The sequence below is a fragment of the Cryptomeria japonica genome, chromosome 4 (assembly GCF_030272615.1).
Source record: "Cryptomeria japonica chromosome 4, Sugi_1.0, whole genome shotgun sequence".
Lineage (NCBI taxonomy): Eukaryota > Viridiplantae > Streptophyta > Pinopsida > Cupressales > Cupressaceae > Cryptomeria > Cryptomeria japonica.
In genome coordinates this window covers 87343872-87365953 of record NC_081408.1, presented here as the reverse complement: position 1 = coordinate 87365953, position 22082 = coordinate 87343872, and the positions used below count along the sequence as shown (strand labels likewise).

The 22082-nt window shown below is 36.0% G+C and overlaps 1 protein-coding gene across 1 annotated transcript in view; it reads left to right on the top strand.

Moving 5' to 3' along the window:
- The window catches only part of LOC131070176 (sm-like protein LSM36B), a 66395-nt gene extending 62814 nt beyond the window's left edge, over positions 1-3581 (top strand). Inside the window, exons 4-5 of the mRNA XM_058005713.2 lie at positions 2886-2999; positions 3155-3581. Coding sequence (XP_057861696.1) covers positions 2886-2999; positions 3155-3201 — 161 coding nt within the window. The 3' untranslated portion in view covers positions 3202-3581. The remainder of the gene's footprint in view (positions 1-2885; positions 3000-3154) is intronic.
- The last annotated feature ends 18501 nt before the right edge of the window (positions 3582-22082 follow it).

Sequence of the window (22082 nt, the reverse complement as noted above, 5' to 3'; positions counted from 1 at the left end):
TGTTCCGATTCATATCAGCAGCATATGGTGTAATGTCATGACTGATTATGCACTTAGGATGATCATTTTCATGTCCATGGGAATTCATTCGGTTTTAGATGGACATTTGGCATTGGTAGCATGGAGAATGGAGTTGCAGGTTTCAGCATTGCTAGTTGCATTAGAGTGGAGCAGAGAAGTGATATAATGTTTTCATATGGCTAGTTTGAGACCTTGGGGGTGCAGCAGAGAACTGCTTGAGGACAAACAATGTTTGGGCTGGGAGGACTGTAGTGTCCCCAATTTTTAAGGAGAATTAATTGAACTGATTTTTATTAAGTTGTTAAAAAAAATAAAAATAAAACGATGACTTAATATTAATTTATTATTTAAATAATAAAATATTAATTGTAAGGTCAGTTTATTAAATAAAGTATCCAGTCGGCCTAATCTTCTAGATGTTTTCTAAAGGTCTTTATAATGAGGTTCCTGGGATTGTAGGAGGCATGCTTTGGTTTGTTAAACGATTTATGATTTCTGGAGTCGGAAACCTTCAGGAGTTTGACAGAAGTGCTGGACGAAAACCTGGTACTTCCAAAGGGGTGGATTGGCGACAAAGTCTACATTTGAGCAAATTTGTAAAGTCTTCCTTGGAGACAAATTTGTAAGGCTTAGGGTGTTTCTAAAATAAAGATATCTGCAACTATTTTTAAATTCAATATACTTTGAAAATTGTATGGTGTATCATAGTTATATCGTAAAGGTGTAAATGATTATTATATTCAATAAGCAATAGCAGTGTTAATTTGCATCCTCATATTTGCGCTTCCAATATTGATGATAAATATTAACAGACCATGGCTCAGTATGTTGCAAATATTATTGAATAGAGCCGAATCAATGAAAGATTCCTAATTCCGAGTATTATATTGTATTGATATAATTTGTGGGTCTCAAATTATATTGAGCCTCCATAGTCGGCAAGAATATGTTCTACACCTGGCGATTATTGTAGATGCGGCTTAGCTCACTTGACTAAATTGTCTTTTTGCACGATTGGAGTTGAAATGACCACCTCATATTCTAGGCAAGAGATTTTGTAAGGGATTCGAAGCAAATGAGAATAATGGAGGAACTCGAAGCACATATTGAAGGAGTCATTTGTTGCGATATGACAGCACTTCCAAGCGCCACTATCGGTGCGAGGCAAAAGGATAATCTACCACTCAATACCCAACAACGACATACTCTTCAAGGTTTAGTGTTGAATACGCCTCTTGGAAATGAATCGGGAGTTTAGGTGCGGGGTCAAGAAAGTCCTTGCTTGGCAATGTGTCTACAACACCTGCAAGCAAGAAGAAATCGATAATTTTTAAGCTCATCTCCTCTAGTTTGGTTTGTTATATCACACACATCAAGTCTATTCGGAAGCTAAAGAAGACTAGTACACTGTATAAGTTAATCATTTCCAGTCGCTCTGAACATTTGTCGAACATAAACGTAGTGATGCTTATGTGTGTCCGAGTTTTTCATTGTAATTTGGTATGTGGATTTGTTTGAGTCTATCTGTATGTTAATTTCATGAACACTGAAAGGCATCTAATATTTTCATATATCTAGAAGTCACTTCCTTTACAAATTATTCTTTTTGATTCAGGTGCTGTTGTTTACTGCTATATCTAATAAATAAATACAGGAAGTAACAATACAGATGATAATATACTTTGATACAGGAGTAAAATATATCTTTATTTGCACATGAAATTATTTCAAAAAAGAAAACCAGAGATGATCGGCCAAGGATTACAATTGATCCGACTCTATCCTACTACCTTCCTTGATGTACACAATATATTTGAAGGACCCAATGGCTGCCAAAAGAACACAACTGTCAACCAAGAGAGTGACAACCTACTTAATACAATCATTTAATATATTGGCAGATGGCCAATATTATCGAACATAACAATAGGCATTGTACATTGACTACATCACCCCTCCCCCCCCAAAAAAAGAAAAAGTCGTCTTCCAGGCAACAAGTAAATGTCAAGTAATATTTGTAAAGACTGACGACAAGAATGCAGACAATGACTTGTACTAGGCAACCCCAAGCTAACTTGTCTGCTGCTCTGATGATCTGTTCTTAATACAAGTAATGTTTGCCCTCTCGGGTGAATAACTTAAAGTACACAGATAAAGCACGTAATGCAGAATGATAATGCCATAGATATCAGGTCAAATATACAAGATGTTATTCCATTCATAAGTGTCCGTCACAAGTTACATTCGGAAGTATATAAAGATATTGAGGGGGTGCGAGCACCAACCGTCGCACCGCAACTGCCACCCCTCGGTTGCCAACTAACCAACACAATTACAACTTAATTAACTAGTTTTATTTCCGTGTACAATATTGCCGCCAACAAGTAAAACCTAGGTTTCTTACACTATTGTCCTCACTAGGCTTTGAATTTAAAATTGTCAACAATGACATTATCACAGCTAATGCTACACAATGCCCAGCAGGAAGGTAAACTAGAGCACAGTGATAGTAAGACTAAGGACTACACACCTAGAGGTTATATACTGAGAACAAAATTAAAACCAATAGGACCTGCAACAAAAAGATTAGAAAAAGAAAACAAAAATGGATTGAATGATGTTTTTGTGTATGCAGGATTGCCCGAGTCCTGGATGCTCCTGCATCACTTTTGCAAGCATCCAACTATGAAATATTTAGCCATTGGTTCCCTAAAAACATCAAAGAAGAATCATAGTTACTTTGATAATGTATAATATGATTTAAAGAATTTTGAGCGTTGTAGGCTTTAATAGTAAATGGATAAACTGGATTGCTGAGGCAATATGTTTTTATTGTGTAATTAGATGTCTTTTTATGTGTGCAGGCATATTAGCTTGTTTGGATGGCTATATGAATATAGCAATGGAACAGACAGAGGAATATGTTAATGGTCAGCTAAAGAATAAATATGGGGATGCCTTTATAAGAGGAAATAATGGTAAAATGGTCATCTGTTAGAATTTCTTTCTGGGTTCATATTTTATTATTTTGTAATTATATTTGTGGTCTCACATCTATTTCCAGAATTTTTTAATGTTTTTTGTTTTCTTCTGATTTTTGGGCCTCTTTAATTTGTCTCTGTTTTGGGGACAGTTTTATACATCAGTACTTCAAAGCGGACACTTGCTGAGGGAGCATGAGGGCACTGATATATCAGATGTTTGAAACTTAAAGCTGAAAATTTTATGGACATATTGCTTTTGTATATGAATGAATAGCTCCAGAAATTTGAAAATATTCTTTGGACAAACAAGAGCAGGGCTATCGAAAAAGATTTTGGAGTGATGACTTTTGCTTATTTTCCAATTTTAACTATGTTACAAGAAATCTTATTAGTGAGCGGATTCTTGTGATTAATAATAGTTGTAAAGTAATTGCGAGCATTTTACTTGCCCATGTTTTCCCATTGCTGATTGATTGATCGGTTAACTCTTTTGGATTGCTTTTTTGGTTGGCTTCAATGTAATTGTCTAGAAACATTGTTCGCTGAAATTAAATGCAGTTTCATTCTATTCTGTCATTTATCATGTTAGTTTTTTGAAGAAAATCAATGAAGTTCAAATACTGACTAGTTATTATTAACTTTTTGGTTCCCTTCATGTCTTCTTGGTTTCGTGTACATATTTAGCAACAGACATATAGTTATTTCTCTTATATATGTATCTTCTAATGTTTTCTACGTTTACAGTATTGTTTACGTTGTCACTATAATTCCAAGAGCTAGAGGGAACACCATAATTCTAAAAGAATATTGTGAAACTTCTGTACGTAATTTGGAATAATTTGGTTTGAACCTTCAAATATGATGACATGCTTACAGTGAAAGGGTAGAAGTATTTAATCGGTATTCACTGTTAATGTTTTTGGCTCGTTTAGATGCATGGCCTCTGCCTCTGCAGTTTTCCTTTGAGTTCATTAATTGTTTTTATAGGCTGGTGTATATTATATCATATGGATGCACTATACATTAGTTGACAGTTTGGTATGGGATAGTGTTGTGACCATTTCACACATCGCCCCATTTGAAATGGGGACCCCCTCTTTTCGCTCGTTTTTGCTCGCCTTTCGCTTTGCTTTTTAGGGTTTTGGTAGTTTGTCAGTTGTTTGGATTTAGGGTCAAGCCTTAGGGTTTCCATTACTGTCTTTTCAGGCCTGAGTCCAGTCAGTTTTGAGAGCTTTTTGAGCTTCCTCTCGTAGGATGCAATTTTGAATAAAATGAATTCGCCAGAATGGTCTATTTTCAATTGGAATTTTTAATGCAGTCTTAATTTGCTTAAGTGTTGATGATGAAAATATGAATTTTATCCAATTGAGTAATTTTGACCAAATTTTGAGTTTTTTGATTTTTGATCCTGGGCATGGGGAATGATTTGTTTTTGCCTTGTGAAGTGATTAAACTTGTAAAATCTTGATATTTTGGCCTGTAGGAGCAAAATCGCTCCTGTCCCTCAGTGAAGGACCAGAGCTTGTTTTCAAAAATCTTACTATCTCTGCAGGATCAAGATGATTTTTCGAATGGAAGTAGTAAAGGAAGGCGTGATCTTTCCGTTGAATATAAATTGAAGAATTTCACGAACACAGAAATGCCTTAGGAGCAAAATCGCTTCTGTCCCTCAGTGAAGGAACGGAGCTCAAAATCAAATATTGCTTTGTCCTTGCAGGATTTTAACAACTTGACGATTTGGACAGGTCCAAGGAGATGCATTTTACCAGTTGAATATAAGTTGAAGGCACAAACATGAAGAAAAATGGACCTAATTGCAAAGTCGCTCCTGTCCCTCAGTTAGGGACCAGGGCGAAATCCATTGTAGCTCCCGTCCCTCTCCCAGGGACCAGAGCGAAATTCTTCATGATGCATGTTTTGGGCAAAGATCAAGCAAGTCTTAGGTTTGAAGGCAAGAAAGGAAGTGAATTGAACCCGTTGAAGACAAATTGAAGATTACAAAACATCAACAAGGGATCCAAATGCCCAAGTTTGCTCCTGTCCCTCTCCAAGGGACCAGAGCGATTTTTGCCTTAGATGAATTTCTTGCCAAGTTACAATGAATTCCAAGGCGTGAATGAGTGAAACAAAGTATAACAAGACCATTGAAGATAAATTTTGAAGTTCGCAAAGTGAGATGAAGCCTACAAGAGCAAAATCGCTCCTGTCCCTCAGTCAGGGACCAGGGCGGTATGGTGATTATGTTGCCTTTTCGCTAAGTTTAAACCTCTCCCAGACGAAGTACAAGGGTGGTGAGGACGTTTTAAGGCATCTCAATGAAGAACAAAGCATCAAAGGTCGCCAACATTTAAAGATTTGCACCAAATACCCTAGTTCGCTCGTCCCTCAGGCAGGGACCAGAGCGAAATTCCTATAAAGGCCTAGATTTTGAAAGTTTACCAAGTATTAAGCGGCCAAGAAGGATCAAGGGACTACGTTTTACCCAATGAAGGTAATGGCAAGTTGAAGAAGGCAAGGACGAGCTCAAAACCTTGAAATTCGCTCCTGTCCCTCTCCAAGGGACCAGAGCGATATTTACTATATTTGCCAATTCATGCAAAATTCATGCCAAGTCAAGGTTTTGCGAGGTCGCACAAGGTCTAAGGCGTCTTAACAAGATGATATACAAGGGTTTTAAATGTCAAATGAATACCAATTTGTACAAAGAAGCTATATCGCTCCTGTCCTTTGGACAAGGACCAAAGCGATTTTTATTAAAACCTTCATTTTCCTTCAAATGCATGTCAAGGCAGGGTCGCACAAGGTCAAGGACGCCATTTGGAAGACTATGAACAAGAGGCAAAGATCAAAAGTTTGCAAATTTGAGCCAGGACACAAAGATCGCTCCTGTCCCTCACGAAGGGACCAGGGCGATAATCCTCCAAACATCAAATACGCCTTGTAGAAGTCAAGTGAGACAAGCATGGAATGAAGAAATAACATTATTGTTCGCCTTATTATGGAGATTTGAGATTTAAAAAGCAAGATCAAGGAGAAACTATGAAGTTCGCCCCTGTCCCTCTCCAAGGGACCAGGGCGATAATGGTCATAAGAGGCATTCGTTCACACAAGCAAGTCAATCAACCTCGAATGACCCAACGAAAATGGCAATTTCAACGTAGGAATGAAGATTTTGAACGTCAAAAGTACAAGGATCGAGACTAAAATGGTAGATCGCTCCTGTCCCTCAGTCAGGGACCAGGGCGATGAGGTTTGAATCTTCCCACTTTCCCAATTTTGGCGCTAAACAAACATTTTGAATTTATTTAAATGCTAGAAAATTCGATAATTTGAAAATTTAATTAAAAATGGCATTTAAAATTTGCGCTTGATCATTAATTAATTATTATTTTGCCTTGTCAAAAAATCGAATTTATTAATTTATAAACGAAGGCATTTAATAATTAATTATTAATTAATTTAAAAATTAAATGGAGCGCTTGGTATTAATTGGTTTATGGAAGTCGGCCTTGTTATTTATTTAAAAAATCATTTTTAATTGCCTAATTTTACCAAGGTCGGCCTAGTGGTAATTGAGGTGTGAGCGCTTATAAAGGTTGGTGAAGATTTTCATTTTCACATTATCATTTTATCATCCACATTCAAGTGCGATTTGAGGAAGACAAAGGAGATATGCGAGTTGTGTTTTAAGGTGCGAATTTCATCAAAGGAAGGCGTAGGCATCAATCTAAGGGGTGCGAATCTAAAGTTTCATATTGTGCGAACTTGCCAAGGATATTGGAAGATCACGTCAAAGACTTGAAAGGTGGCGAAGTTGCTAATTTGAAGAGGAGATCACGTTGAAGCCATCTAATATCAATTTTGCCTAGGCGAACTCCTCTATTTTGCATTTTAGAGTTAGCTCTCTACTGAGGTATGGCGATATGGTTTTATTGTTTTAATTTTAATTTTGGATCGTCATAGCTTAAATTTTGAATTTTGAAATTTTGAATTCCAGCTAGCTCGATCGTTTTTTAGGAAATGATAACTCTAAGACTTATCATGATGTTTCCTAAAATCTATTCTCTAATCTATGTTATTCATTGCAATATCCAGTTACTTATTGTGAAATGTTGTGTAGGTATGGCGACCCCTAAGGCGGGAGCATCCACCAGTCGTCCAGCTCTCATGAAAGAAGATCAGAAGACCGAAGAAGTGGAGACCAAGATCGTGTCGAAGTGGAGCAATATTGGAGATACTAACTTGGGCAACTTCAGCACGAAGAAGTTTCGAGATGTCCCTTACATTGGTAAGCCATCACCTGTCGCCTGGAGGATAATTGAAAGTGGCATCATTAAGGCGGTCGGCTTCCCTCCAGCAGTACAGTGTCATGAGTTGATGATCGAGTGTGCTCGTCATTATGATCCTCAATCCAGAACGATCGTGTCCAATGAAGGAAACACTTTGGCGTACCTTTCAAAGGAAGCTATAAGTGAAGCTTTCCATATTCCAGAACACAGAGACATGATATACAAGAGCATAGAAGGAGCCAGGTCAATGTACGAAGATGATCCAGATGCTTGCCTAAGCATCATTAACAAGAACTGGTTACTCAAGAGTCATCCTCGCCTGAGTAAGATCCCGAACACACCACACAGGATTGATTTCCAGGAGGAGTACAGAGATTTGATTACAATGCTCAACCGAGTCACAGGTGCACCTCAAGCTTTTTACTTTGAAAAGTGGATATTCTACTTCATTCAGGTGATAGTTCAGGGTAAAGGAACAATTCATTGGGCTAGAATAATTAGCCATTGCTTGGATGTACAGTTGAGGAGACTCAAGGCTACCAAGTCCTTCCACATGAGTTCATACATCATCTATGCTTTGATCAGGAGCTTCGAGTACGCAGGGCTACCTCACAGAGGAGTGATTGGAAGAGGACCCGACGAGGTCAGAGTTTGTGATTCTTATGCCCACTTGCATCATCCGCCAGGAAGCAACTACAAGTTAGTTAATGATACCTTCACTATGAACATCACAAGGACGTTGCAAGGTGGGATTCACAACAGATTATCTCAGGATGCACAGAAATTAATAAAGAGGTATGGTGCTTGGTTTATTCAATTTCCGAAGTTTACTTATATCAGAGTGCATGGATGTCCTTTACCTCCATACATGTTGCCGAGATATCCGACAGACAGAATTGTGTTACTTGAAGTAACAAGACAATTGGCAGCTTATGCGAAGGCATTCAGACACAGACATGGGAATGGAGTTCCGGTACCTATTATATTGGGCAATTCAGTTGAGGTATGTCCTAATGCTTTAGCCATGGATGACGCAGAGAAGGAGTTAGCCTTGTATTCTTTTTCATCCTTTGCTTTGAGAGAAAGCTTTGATCGACATGGACATTTAGAGGAGACAGTCGGTAGGAAGTTTAAGCATGAGTACCAAATTGAAGATTTTATGATGAATCTCTTAGATGATCTTGAAGTGAAACGAAAAATGCATTCTAGATTGCCTTTGGATTTCATCAAGAAATGCAAGATTTACAGAGTGGCCGACCAAGCTCAGGACAGTGGCAGACATATCCAGTCATCCTATGATCGAGAGAGTAAGTCAGTAAGGTTAGATTGGAATGAGCCCGAGGTTGTGGATTTGGATGCTTTGATGGCTCCAGTCTTGTCCTGTACTCGCAGATGGGTTGACGTACAGCATCAGAAGTTGAGAGAGCAAGGCATAACTATGACTTTCACTTTGGAAGAGAAACCAGCCGAAGGTGGAGCTAGTGTAAGCGAAGGCAATCCTAATCCTAGAAATTCAGGTGAAGGTAACCTTCGAAGTGCAAGTGAAGGCGATCTCCATCCAAGAGGTTCGAAGAGGAAAGAGAGACCTTGAAAGAGGGAATCTTCCAAGAAGAAGCAAGAGGCCAACCGAGATCGTTCATCCGGTACTCCTTCTAGACCAGAGAAGAGAACATTTCAGGTGGAAGAATCCATGGAGTCGATGGTATAGAACGATAGGCAGGAAGAAGGACAGGCACCGCAAAGGTCACCAGGTGGATCCCTCCAGGATTATGAGCTAGATGAAGATATAGAAGATAACGAAGTAGCATCTCCTCCCAGAGAAGAAGAAGTAGTGCATAAGGAAATTCAGGTTCAAGAGACAAGATCGGCCATCCCAGATTGGTTGAAGGAAAGATTAACAAAGGTGATCGTGATAGAGGACGAGGACAATGTGATTGATTTAGAGAGCTTTGTTGGACATTCCCAGGAAGTGACAGAGAAGAGAAAGGCTACCAAGATGTCCAAGATGATTAGAGATGAGACTGGATCCAGAAAATTACAGATAGCTACACCGGCAGTAGACAAGTATGAAGGTGAGATCTTAGCAGAGGAATATGATGTAGAGACATTTGAGCTAGGTCCATCCACAACTGAGCAGACACTAGATGATGCCACTGATTCCTTTGAGGTATTGAAGGACAAGCTTAGAGAAGAAATGGAGAAGAGTAGAAAGCTTGAGAGAGAGGTCGGTGCATGGAGGACATATTTCAGTCATCTCAATGAACCTTTGGGACGTCAGGATCCAGCTAGATCACCAGTGCAGGCACTTCCCCTTCAATCAATTAATGAGGCAGAAAGATTCAGGAATATGGTCCAGCGTACGAGTACTTGGATGGATAAATCTCATACAGTTGCCGTAGAATTTGTAACAAGGATGATGAAGACTATTCATCAAGCTATCCAAGTTCTTGAGATAATCCACAATTTGATGATAACAGTAGCCGCATTTGCTCATACCAAAGATGTTATCATTCCTGTCTTGAAAGTAATTAGACACACATCAAGGAAGGTCTTAGCGCAAAAAAAGATCATGGATGGAGGATCTCACAGTTTGCTCCAGTGGTCCACCTTACTCCAGATGAAGGAAGTTCTCTTCGAGGACATCAGTACTAGATGCTGTCATGTTGAGGAGGTGATCAACCCGATCCAAGACAGAGTATTTGAGGTACTACGTACCATTCTTGGCAGGAGGATCGAAGTTGAGACAGATGTGGATATGCAGGAATTGGAGGATAGAATCAAGGTCATCTTTTGCAAGGACACTAATATCACAGACGAGCAATATGATCAGATGTTTGCCACCATGCTCCTGATTGAAAGAACAAAAGAACTTGAATCTTCATGGGACGTAGCTCTTCTAGATGCATTCGATCAGGTCATCCACTTGGAAGAAAGTATGAAGAATCTTCCCGAGATTCCAATTGCAGAGATCGAAGGAATCGTATCAAGATTCATTGCATATGCTAAAAAAGAGAATTGGAAAGGGAATAAGATTCTAGATGATAGGTTGTTATAGATGACATGGCATCTTAATTGTCATTGGTTTATGTCTCCTAGGTTTTTGTGCCAAATTTAATATTTGGCTATGCATTTAATATTGTTCAGTAAAAAGGAGGCCATTTGTAACAAACCCTAATTAGGGTTTAAGTGTCATAATCTTGACCGTTGATCTACTTTCAATCTGGACCATACAATGTAATTGAGGATGCTATTTATACCCTCATTTTTCATTTTCATGAATAATAGTAACGTAATAGAGAATAGAGATAGTCAAGAGATTAGAGAGATTAGAGTTTAGAAGCAATTTGTTTTTGTAGCAAGATTGAGTTTGAGGAAAGGAATTCAAACAATTGTTGTATATGATGACTTTGAAATCAATGAAATATTGAAGTTATGGTGTTTTGTTGCAATTTTCTTGGTTATCTTCATGGTTGTTCAATTTACTTGAATCATGCCCAATCAAAGTAGTGTGTTAATTTGAAGGGCAAAGTGTGAGACTTGATCTTTGGTAGGATTCGTAATCCAAACCACTAGCTTCTTGCTGATTGCAGGAACGCCTTGTGTGGTCGACTGGAGAATACCTGAATCATTTAAACTTCAATCATTATTGTATCTTGGATATGTACCTTCGTGGTAGTGTCTTTGATCTTTGATGCGTTGAAAATCATTTGTTACCTTAGAAGATCGCATCAATTTCAATTGAGTTGTTATTTTATGGCGAAATTGAAGTTGGTAGAATCTTGCCAAGTCTCGTCCACATGAAGTCATTCTTAGGGTTAGATTAGATTAGACTTCTTGCAAAACCCTATCCTTTTGTTATTTTTTGAAAAGCTTCTTAGTTTAGTAAAATTTCAGGCTTTCGGAGCGTAAGACCCCTTGAGGATACAACAAATCACATCATACCACTGGTGCTTGTCCACACGTAGAGACCCTATTAACCAGAACATTGGAGTCATCCTAATTGATCCTTCATGCGAATCTTCAGCAGTTAGAGACTTTATTCAAGAGAGGATAAGATGCCTTTAGGTATTTTATTCTGTGTATGATGGTGTACAAAATACACGTCAACAGATAGTTATATGGAGCATTTAACAGGTTTTAAATTGTTGAAAAACCATTTGAATGTTGTCAACCTCTAAAATTGTGATTTTGTTTTACTTCTCATTTAGTCAATTTTGTTATATACTACTTTTGGTTCACTTATTCAAGGGAGGCCGAAATATCACGAAAACCTATGTTAAGGTTCAATTTTTCCATCAAAAAGAATAATACAAGGAAAAATACACTATGAACAGAGACTGAAATTTAATAATACACGTTAATTATTATTTATACAGGATATCTAAGATGATTTTTTTTCGTAGAAGTCTTGTGTGACTAAATATTTTTTTCTTAATATAGATTAGGAAAAATCCAGAAAAATTAGTTCCTATCTCACCATGGTTTATATGGAAACTTTAGAACCCACAGTATGTTTGCATATTAAATGGGCGCCGTTCCCATTAAATTTAATGTAGTCTTACTTGCTAACCAACCATTCTACAAGCTACCTTAAAGTACTTTTAAAGCTATTGACTTGGAGCATTCCCAAAATTGAATCGACAGCCTGTCCATTTTGGAAGTCCTACGCCTGAGTCTAGACCTCATATGTCTTCCACCTCTACAGATAATTTTTTGTTCAAACTACTTTAGATTTCAGCTGCTAAATATTTACTCTACAGGGTTTTGGTCGCATCCCTTAAACCACCTCTCCAACAAAAGGAGAATTAAAATTTTGGTCTATAACATTGTCATCGTATAATTGAAATAGTATAAAATATCATTTTCATATAGTGTGGTACTCATTTTTTCTCTGAAGTTTAGAGACTGGTGGAGACTATCGCAACACAATAATTGTACATGTCAATAATCTTGATAATTTCAATACGGTGCATTCAAATTTACAAGTTTGAGCTTTGTATTTTGCTTCGTTATGGCTTTGCACTGTTATACAACTATATTCCTAGTGAATTATAAGTTAGCAACATAAGCATACAAATTAGAAAGTGTATTAAGTGTCATTTATGGAACCAAATGAGTATGTTTTATGTTCCAAATTAGAATAGTAAACCATATGATAGTTACTTTAAAACACCTTTAAAAAGAATACACATTTTTTAATAAAGTCCACAATTTCTTTGTGCATCTTATTGTCTTGCAATTATCCCGTTTTGTCAAAATTCAACTCCAACTTATACAAAAATAAAATAAAACCGGGTGTACAAATTATAAATTTCATCACCTTGTTTATCTTCTATCACTTGTAAAGTTTCTTATAAACCTATTATAATAAATTACAAAATTCTAAATAAAACCAATTTAGAAAACAAAAAATTTGATGGCAATGAGAATGAGCACATTACTTATCATTATTTAAATTTTAAGTTTCATTAAATTTATAATAATTTATATGTTCACTTTATAACTTGGTGGCTAAAATACCATCTTAAAATTGTTATTTTTGTTTAATTAGGTAGCTAGTCTACAAGTGACATTGTTTGATGAATGAAGATCAATGTCCCAAGTTTTATTTTGGGATGTAATTTTGATAGGGAAGCTTATGGCGATATGCTTTGAAATAAACAATTATTTTTTAGATTTGTTTTGATCAATAGTTGAGATGGTTCGATCTCTTTCACATGTGACATTGTTTGATGAATGAAGATCAATGTCCCAAGTTTTATTTTGGGATGTAATTTTGATAGGGAAGCTTATGGCAATACCCTTTGAAATAAACAATTATTTTTTAGATTTATTTTGATCAATAATTGAGATGGTTTTATCTCTTTCACATGAACATCATTCACTTTCACATTTTTCTATAAACATTTAATAATGCGCAAACTTGATTTTTAAGGTAATTTTTAATCATGATAATGCTTTCTTTCATGAATGGGGATAAGCCCATAAAATAAACAATGCTTTCACATGTCTTTCCATTTGTCACAACTCAATGAATGCAGATTATTGATTGAAGTTCAATTTTGATAGGTAAATCTACGAGGCAAATTTTGGTAACACAAATTTGGTAAAACAACTTTCAAAATAAACTTTCAATCGTTAGATTTATTTAGATCAATAGTTGAGGTTTATTGACGTTGGCTTTGGATATCTTTCTCCTCATTTTATGTACATAATTTCATTTCTCATTGATAATGAATGTTGAATTTTGATATTTTTCCTTCCAAAGTTTGTATTTAAAACTTTATGTTAAAAGCAACAAATTAAATGAATATAATCATTATTTTAACATTTTATAATTTTAAGTATTAAAGAACACAATATTAGACCTTAGATTTTTCTACATTAACAATTTTTTTTAAAAAAATTACATCACTCACAAAAGAAAGATTATGGCCATTATCAAGTTCTAATGTAATCAAAATTTAACTGCTGCAAGCTACAACATCTATTTGAAGAAATACACACATCTCTTATGGGTCCAAGCTGTGAATTTCAAATTTTCAATTGCAAAGTTGAATTTTATTGGATAGAAGTACATCTAAGGTTGTGTCGAGTAATTTGATAAGAGGGCTAGAGAAATAAAAGCACAAGGTAAAAGGAATTCACACTAAATGTAATTTCTCATTTGCAAAACTCTATGAAACTCTAGACATTGAAAATTCGTTACCACTTGGGATTACACTTTTTATTAACATGTCTTCGTGTTGGTCATTTGATCTTTATCATTTGTCGACATGGTGTCTTTCTCTCATTAATTAAATAATATCGATTATTTAATTTAATGATTATGTTTTCCAATTTGATTGTTTATTGTCAACTTGTCCTCAATCGCTCTTTTCGTTTGTTTGATTAAATAATTATGTCAATTATTTAATCATTTTGTCCTCTTTGCATTAATTGTCCCAGGGCAAATAATTATTTAATATGTTGCCCCCTATCCTAATGTTCCTCATTTGATAAATAAATATTTTTATTTATTTATTTCCTTTTTATCTTTCTCACTATTAAATAAATTTATTTTATTTGATTGCCTAATTAACTAACATGTATTTACTCCACTTATTTACTTTTCATGCTAATTTGTCTCCACTTCTAATTCTTCCACCTTCCCCTTTCCTCTCCACTTCCCACTCCCACTTGCCAAGTTATCTCCCCACTTAACTCTTCTCTCTCTCCATTTAAACTCCTCTCTTTCTCCACTCAACTTATTCATCACTACTCTTTTCCTCCACTTTCAAATGGCATATTTTGTTGAAAATAAATATTTCCATTATTTATTTGCACTTAACTCTATCTCATCTCTATTTCTTCCTTCACTTGGAAATGCAATTTCCTATTTATCCTCACTTAACAAGTTCTCTCATTTAATCTTGTTTGTTGATCACTTTTAGTCCCAAATCGATCTTAGCCATTCAATCAAATCCCAATTTATTTATAAATTTAACTCTCATTTTTCATTCTTGCAACCACGATCTTTTGAATATCCTCACGATCATGCTGTCGAATACCTTTGCCTTATCACATTTGTGCACTTGTCTACTTGAGAGCAACATAATATTAGAGGAGAAAGAAGAAATAATGAAGCACCATCAAAGGAGTGCTATGAAATTGGTTTCATTTATCTCATTATGCACTTCGTTTTGATAGCTTTATTGGTTTGACTATGTTAATTTTGCATTATATTAGCTTTTGTGGCTCGCTTTATGATATCATGTGTGTTCTAACCCATTTTCCTAGTCAACAGAAACCAAAAGATTTATTGACACGTACTATGATATCCATGATCCCTAACTCATTCAGAAGACCACTATAGAACTTAGTTACTCTTCTTATTTTAAGTAACAAAATCATTTTCTTCGTTCTAGTGCCCATGCATGATGCAATCAAATATGAGAGCCTAGAGAAAATGATTGTTTAACTATGCAACTTAGAGTTGCAACAACAAAACTAACACAAGTATCAAAACAACTTCTCATTAATTCAAGACTAGAGAACAATTACAATGGTTCACTAGCTTACCACATGTAGATTACAGATTGGCTCACAAGCTACAATAAATTTATTAAAAGCTTCTATGCAAAGATAATAAGAACTACTATCACTCTATCACCCTACTATTAGCACTAATTGACTTGCTAACTATTGTCCTAAAATCAATTATTGATTACCTATATTCTCCTTTAGCTATCCTCCAAACAAATCCCAAATCCAAAGTTGATTATATATTAATTCAAAGATTTAGGAATGATTTGCATCAGTTGTAAGGCATTATAATCTCAATGTCCAATGAAACAAATAGGTTGGCCAAAATTTGGTGATGGAGCATTAGGTGTTGAAGAGTATCAATGTGGTTCTTATTGAAGGTCTCTTTGGCTTCATACTACCTTGTGCCTTGTGATATTCTTATTTGAATGTCGCAAGTGACAAAATGTTGTCATAAATTTTGCATGATGAGTTGAGTGTTGATTGTGAATTTGAAAATGCTTCTTTTAATGTCAACTTTTTGTAGGCTAATTCAAAGTTGTTGAAAATTGGATATAGTTTGTGTGAGTTCTTATTGAGCTCTAATTCCCTACCACAAGCTAAAATTAGATTATGCAGTGAAATGTAGTAAATCATATTGAGATACTCATGCATCAAATGCTTAGGGTTTGAAAAGTGAGCCTCACAGTTTGTTGGTTTTAGAGGAAATCCAAGGTGCTCTACCTTGGTACGTGAGATCCATGATGCTTATTCTACTTTTCTTGTAATGCCTCTCATGTTTGCATTTTGACATGTATATTTTGAGAAATGATTTGTATAGCTATACCTTTATGATTGATTTAGGATTCTTCCTATCACCATTCTTTTTGTATTGACATTAGTATTGGATGTGCTTTACAAGACTAATAATATTAATATAGTATAGTTATGATGATGTGTTATAAAAGTTAATCATGCACATGTATGATTATTTAACTATTTTATTGATTATGATGTTGCACCATGTTTAGGGAGATTATATGTGCTTGAGCTATTATATATATGTACAAGTACACTTGACGTGTGTTGAGTGGTTACAAAACTAGGAATATTTCCACCGAGCTTCACATGTTTTAGTTATTCTCCAACAATGGTTAAGAGGAGAAATCACCTTGGCCATACCCATTCTTACCCTACCCATTATACTTGATATGAGTATCATTTTTTATTATTATACCATGCATTATACATGGGTATCATGTCTAGTAATACATCAGAAACCCTAATCCCCATGTGCAAGACTAGTAACAAGTGTTTAAATGTTGCGTTAACATGCATTTGTTGTAAAATTTAAATATGAAATGAGTTTTGATACTTTATGGTGTAATTGCATGATTTTAATTAAATTAGATTTATGAGTATTGCCAATAATGAGTTTTGGGAATTAAGGGTGGAATATATGAATTTAGGAATTAAATGAATTAATTTAATTATCTTATTTTCAAAAAATGAAAATTGGGTTGGGTAAATAGAGAAAAATTGGCTCATTTTTGCATTATGGCCTTATTGGGAAAAAAAATGGTGAGAGGAGAAACACCTACAACTAAAAATAAAATAAAATAAAAATTGTTTCAGTGATTGTGGGAGCTAGTGTGGATAAATTGGAGTGAGATTGTTGCATTAGGGTAGGAATTTGAAGGGGTTCATATTGCTGCAAGGAATTGTGCATTCATTGTGTGTGGAATTAACTTGCAACTTGAAATTTCAACAAAAACTTGAGGTAAAATCTTCATTTCTCTCTCTATTCATCTCATTCTTATTTTTGCATGTGTGAAGAATTTTATATGGGTTGGGAAAAACATCTCCATCATTTTAAATCTTGCTTTGGGTAGTTTATTAAATTATTTGAATAATTATGGATCTCTTCCGAAATTGCCCTCATGTTGCCCAATCTTTCGTAGGATAAGTGAAATGCATGTTTTATGTTCTTGATTAAAAAGCAACGTTAACTAGGGCGTTGACCCTTAACATAGCCAAAGACTATCAACATTAGAAAACAACAAACAAGGGCGTAGATCCTTAAAAACACAGCCTAAAGGTAGTAAAAGAAACAAAAACAAGGGTACGAACCCAGTGAAACCAATGTCACCCAAGGAACCAAGGTCAAACCAACAACATCCCAAAACCCAACTCAAAGATGGGGAAAATCATCTGAGCCAAGGCAAATTTGGGGGAGGGGGGAAGATTCTTCCTTCCACCTGCAACGAACCATAGTCCAGGAAATTCTTTCATTAAGATCATCAAAAGAAGGATTAGGTGGGGAAGGCCCTGCAAAGTTACAACCAGCATTGGTAGCAGGCTGCTGCAACAGAATGACAACAGGCTGTTGCAGTAGAACAATGACAAGTTATTTCGCAGAACATCAATAGGAGTTGATTCGGCAGGAGTGGATCCATGATGTAGAATAGGAGCAGCAGTCAAAGGGCCAGAGGAGGCCAAGTCAGTAGCACTGAGGGGTTAACCAAGAGCTTTAACAACAGGAAGAGGCACAACCTCATCCCGGGAGGAGTCATCATCCACCTGAGAGGAGTCATGTTAAAAGAGGGGTGTTGGGTGCATTTAAACCAAAAGGGTATTCTTCGAATTTTGATTTCATGATTTTCAAATTTTAATGAATTTCAAACTACTTCCATGGAGTTGTTGAAAATTATTGGTTTTTACTAAAATTGTGAAAAAATGAAGACATGTGATAATGTGATAAATTAGGGTAGAATGTAATGCAGGGGCATTGATATGATTTGTCAAAAGTGAATTTGGATATGTTTGGATTGTGTTACATGAAGTTTTCAAGAAAAGAGAAAACACATAGTTATGTGAAAAGTTGTGAAGAAAAAAAAACTGCTTATTTTTTCTATTCCATGTTCATTGGTGAATGTAATGAGATTAGGAATTAAATACTAGAGAGGGTTAAGGGAGTGACTTCTAACGTGAACCCAACCCAAAGTGGTTGTGCAAGGTAATCACATGCAAGAGTTGATTAATCAAGTGAATAATAATGAAAACATGGGTAAATAATTAACCAACATAATGGTTGCCCCTCTTGAGTGCTCATAAAGGCTAAGGATGTCTTGGGAAGATAAGACCACTCTAGGAATGTGGTACTTGTACGATCGAACATCCTCCCATGTATGAGAGAATATTCAACTTTACATTGTAGCTATTCGCGTGCTTCGCGATGACACTCCCTAATGGACTCTCTAACATCTAGTCCTATTGTAGCATGAGTAGTACCTAAAATATGTATCATACCTTTCTATGTTGATGTTACATTATCTCATTGGATGTCATCACTAGTACATTTGGAGCGGTTTTCTGACGAGCTATGAGATTTATTTTATTTTGTTGAATTAATTTTTTTTTTTTTCAAAAATTACCCCGTGTTCGTCAGAATTTAGATGTGTTAAAATTTTACGTCGGAATTCGGACGAAAAACTGACGAACATTTCCAACTGTCTATGGGATTTCTTTTGCTTTGTCGGATTAATTTTGCTTTTTTTAAAAGTATACCTTGTGTTCGTCGAAATTTGGATGTGTTGAAATTTCACGTCAACATCCCGACGAACACGGATTTTACCTGTTGATTGACATATGTTGGTCCGATGATTTTCACAACCTCTTGATTTCTTCTTACTCATCGGGATAACATAAGCCAATGACCTTTCTTCCTGTTGATCGATGCGAGTTATCCCGCTAGTCTCATCAAGCATCAGGATAGCTTAAAATGTGTTCAGGCGATGGGCATAATTTCCTTGATGTCTTTTCCCTCGGCATAGCTCCTTCCGATATGTTATGTCTCCTTGGCATAATCTTTGACCCTTTATCGCCGCAACCTTTGTCGATGTGTTTTACTTTTGCCAGTGTCTAGCGAGATAAGTCTTACCAATACCATCATCGACTATCGACAATACAAGATTTCTCCATTGCCACTAGTGTGCATTTTTCCGATGGACTTCATCGATGTATTCTACCCTGATCACATGCTTCTACTTGTGTGTTACCATTGGGTTGAATTTTGCTGATAGTGCAGATTTCATATTTCACGTTAGAATTCCGATGAACACGTGGTATTTTAAAAAATAATAATAATTACGCACCATCATTATACGCGGGCTCAAGGTGTGAAAATTGGGAGGAAGCGGGCACAATTGTTGCAGATAGATGCTTGACAACAACTGTACAAGAGGTTGGTCCTTTCGTTCTTGTCATCAAGATTTATTTGCAAGTTCTTTTGTTTTCCTTGCATTCTCTTGTTCACTTTGTTTAATGGTATCAACTTTGGCAAAATATGGATCCTCAACCTCCTTAACCTCTCCATTCTGTGGCTGCCAATTATAAAGACAAGTCGTTGGACATTCCAATCTCCCCAGTTATGATTCACTATCTTTTTATCATCAAAATCTTTAGGTCTTAAAACCTTTAATATCATCTGAGATTGATCCATCACAAGGAAATCCATACATCCGATAATTTGGCTTTACTATCCATTCCTCAAATTTGATATAATTTGATCTTGTGTAACGAGAATCCCAAATAAAATTCCATAATTGAATAGGTTGCTCCTCCCCTTGGTTGTTTCTGACGTTAAGCCTCAATTCCTCAAGCCACATACCCCTAAAACGTCCATAGAATAAGTGGTGCAGGGGCACCTCATCAACAAGAAAATCATGGATCTAAGGATGAAGACTAGGATCATAGTGGTTGTCTTAGTCTCTTGTGTTTATGCAAACTTCATGTATTCAATAAAGACCCCACCATGTAAACCCATGTCACTAATTAGGCAATTTGATAAGCCAATTGGGACAATGTGGTCAAAAGGGGTAGTAGAATGTTTGGTTTTGTGTTTGATAGGTTTTTAGGATTTTTTAGGGGTATTTGGTTGATCCAAGTTGTGTGGATCCCAAACTTATAGTGTTGACAACTTTTTGTGCAAGAATGCAACTTTTGAGTGCAAAAGTGCAACTTTTCAAAATTCGGTTGATTTAGGCCTCTCAACGGATCCAACCGCTTCCAAATTCGGTTGGTAACTGTTGAACAGGGCTATAAACCTTGTAGATATGATTACCAAAGGGAGAGCTAATGTGGTTTTGAAGTTTGGATGAAATAAACACCGAATAAACTGAGTTTTCCCAGAAATTCTGAGTTCGTAGAGATTGTACGTCCTTGCACATATTGGCAGACAAAATAATTCATGGAGTATTTGGAGGGATGAATCACCTATGTTTTGGCGGTGGTCTAAGGTCTCGAGTGTTTGTGAGTAGTGAGAAAACCTTGTTATACTGACTATAACCCGGAAAACCAGGGTTTGGCTAGGGTTTCGCCAAATAATGGCCATATCTTGCATCTCCTTCCTCTAGAAGTTCTTTCCTTTGGTGGAATGCAAGATTGGCCAGTGTAAATTAAGGTTTCCATGGGTTGTTGTAGGGAAGGCTTGGTTGTGGAGAGTATGATGCAAAACTAGTTAGGCATCTCTATGTGACTACCTTAGACAAAATTAGGATAGTCATCCTAAAATCTAATAGCGGTGGATTCCATGTGTGCAACCCTAGAATTAGAGCTTATTCACCATCCCCCACATGCTCATAAAGTTTATTCTTTAGTTGGGAAACCGGTAAAGGGAGTTGCTTTGTAAATTAGGCCTAATCGCCCTAATTAGGTCTCTAAGCTTCTAAGGGGTTCAAACCTTTAGGTTGCAGATCTTGCCAATCCCTTTTGGGGATGAGTGTAACTCCATAAAGGGTATCTGGAATGGGAAATATTTTTCCAGGTTGTGCTCAGTATTTTGGAGTCAAAGGCAAAATATCGGTCTTGGAGGGCTACTAGCCTAAGGGGTAAGTTTCCAAAGGAGGTATAGAGCATTGATGACTAGGTCCAAAATCAATGTTTGGAATAGTCCTTAGTAGTCATGAATGGACCCATTCTAAATCCCCAAAGAGTAGGAATCACCGGTGAGGCATGTTTGAGAAGTTGAAGCCATTTACTCATCTTGAGTAGGTGTTAGGCTTGAGAAGTGGAGAGCAATTCAAAACCTTAAGGTGTCGAGTCCTTCCTTGTAGGGTCATTTTTTTGCCATTTGAAGGGTCAGACCCTAACCTTTTGGACTTGTCCTTAGGTGTGTGAGAAGGCCTATGCATCAATAAGATTAAATGGATCAATAATGAGTAAAACTTAAAACTAGGGCAATTATTAGGGCATAATTGTTGCAGATAGATGCTCGGCAACAACTGTACAAGAGGTTGGTCCTTTCATTCTTGTCATCAAGATTTTTTTGCAATTTCCTTTGCTTTCCTTGCATTCTCTTGTTCACTTTGTTTAATGGTATCTGTAGACACCTAAAATTGTCCAGTCTAATTAAATAAATATTTTATTTATTTAATTACTTTAGCCTAATTCTTCTATTAATTAAATAAATCATTATTTATTTAATTCATTCATTTATCCTCTTCTAGCCTTATTTCTCATTTAAATAAATACATTTATTTATTTAAATTGTCCTTTTCCTAAATTAAATAAATATCTTATTTATTTAATTGATCCCACTTCTTCTATTAATTAAATAAATCTTTATTTATTTAATTAATTCATTAGCCTTTTCTACCTATGACACATGTCATTCATCTCTTAATTCATACACTACCTACCCTTTTCATTATTTTATTATTTTCTTTAACTACCCTCTAATCCTAGCCGACCATTTATCTTTTACACCTCTCAATCTTATCCCTCC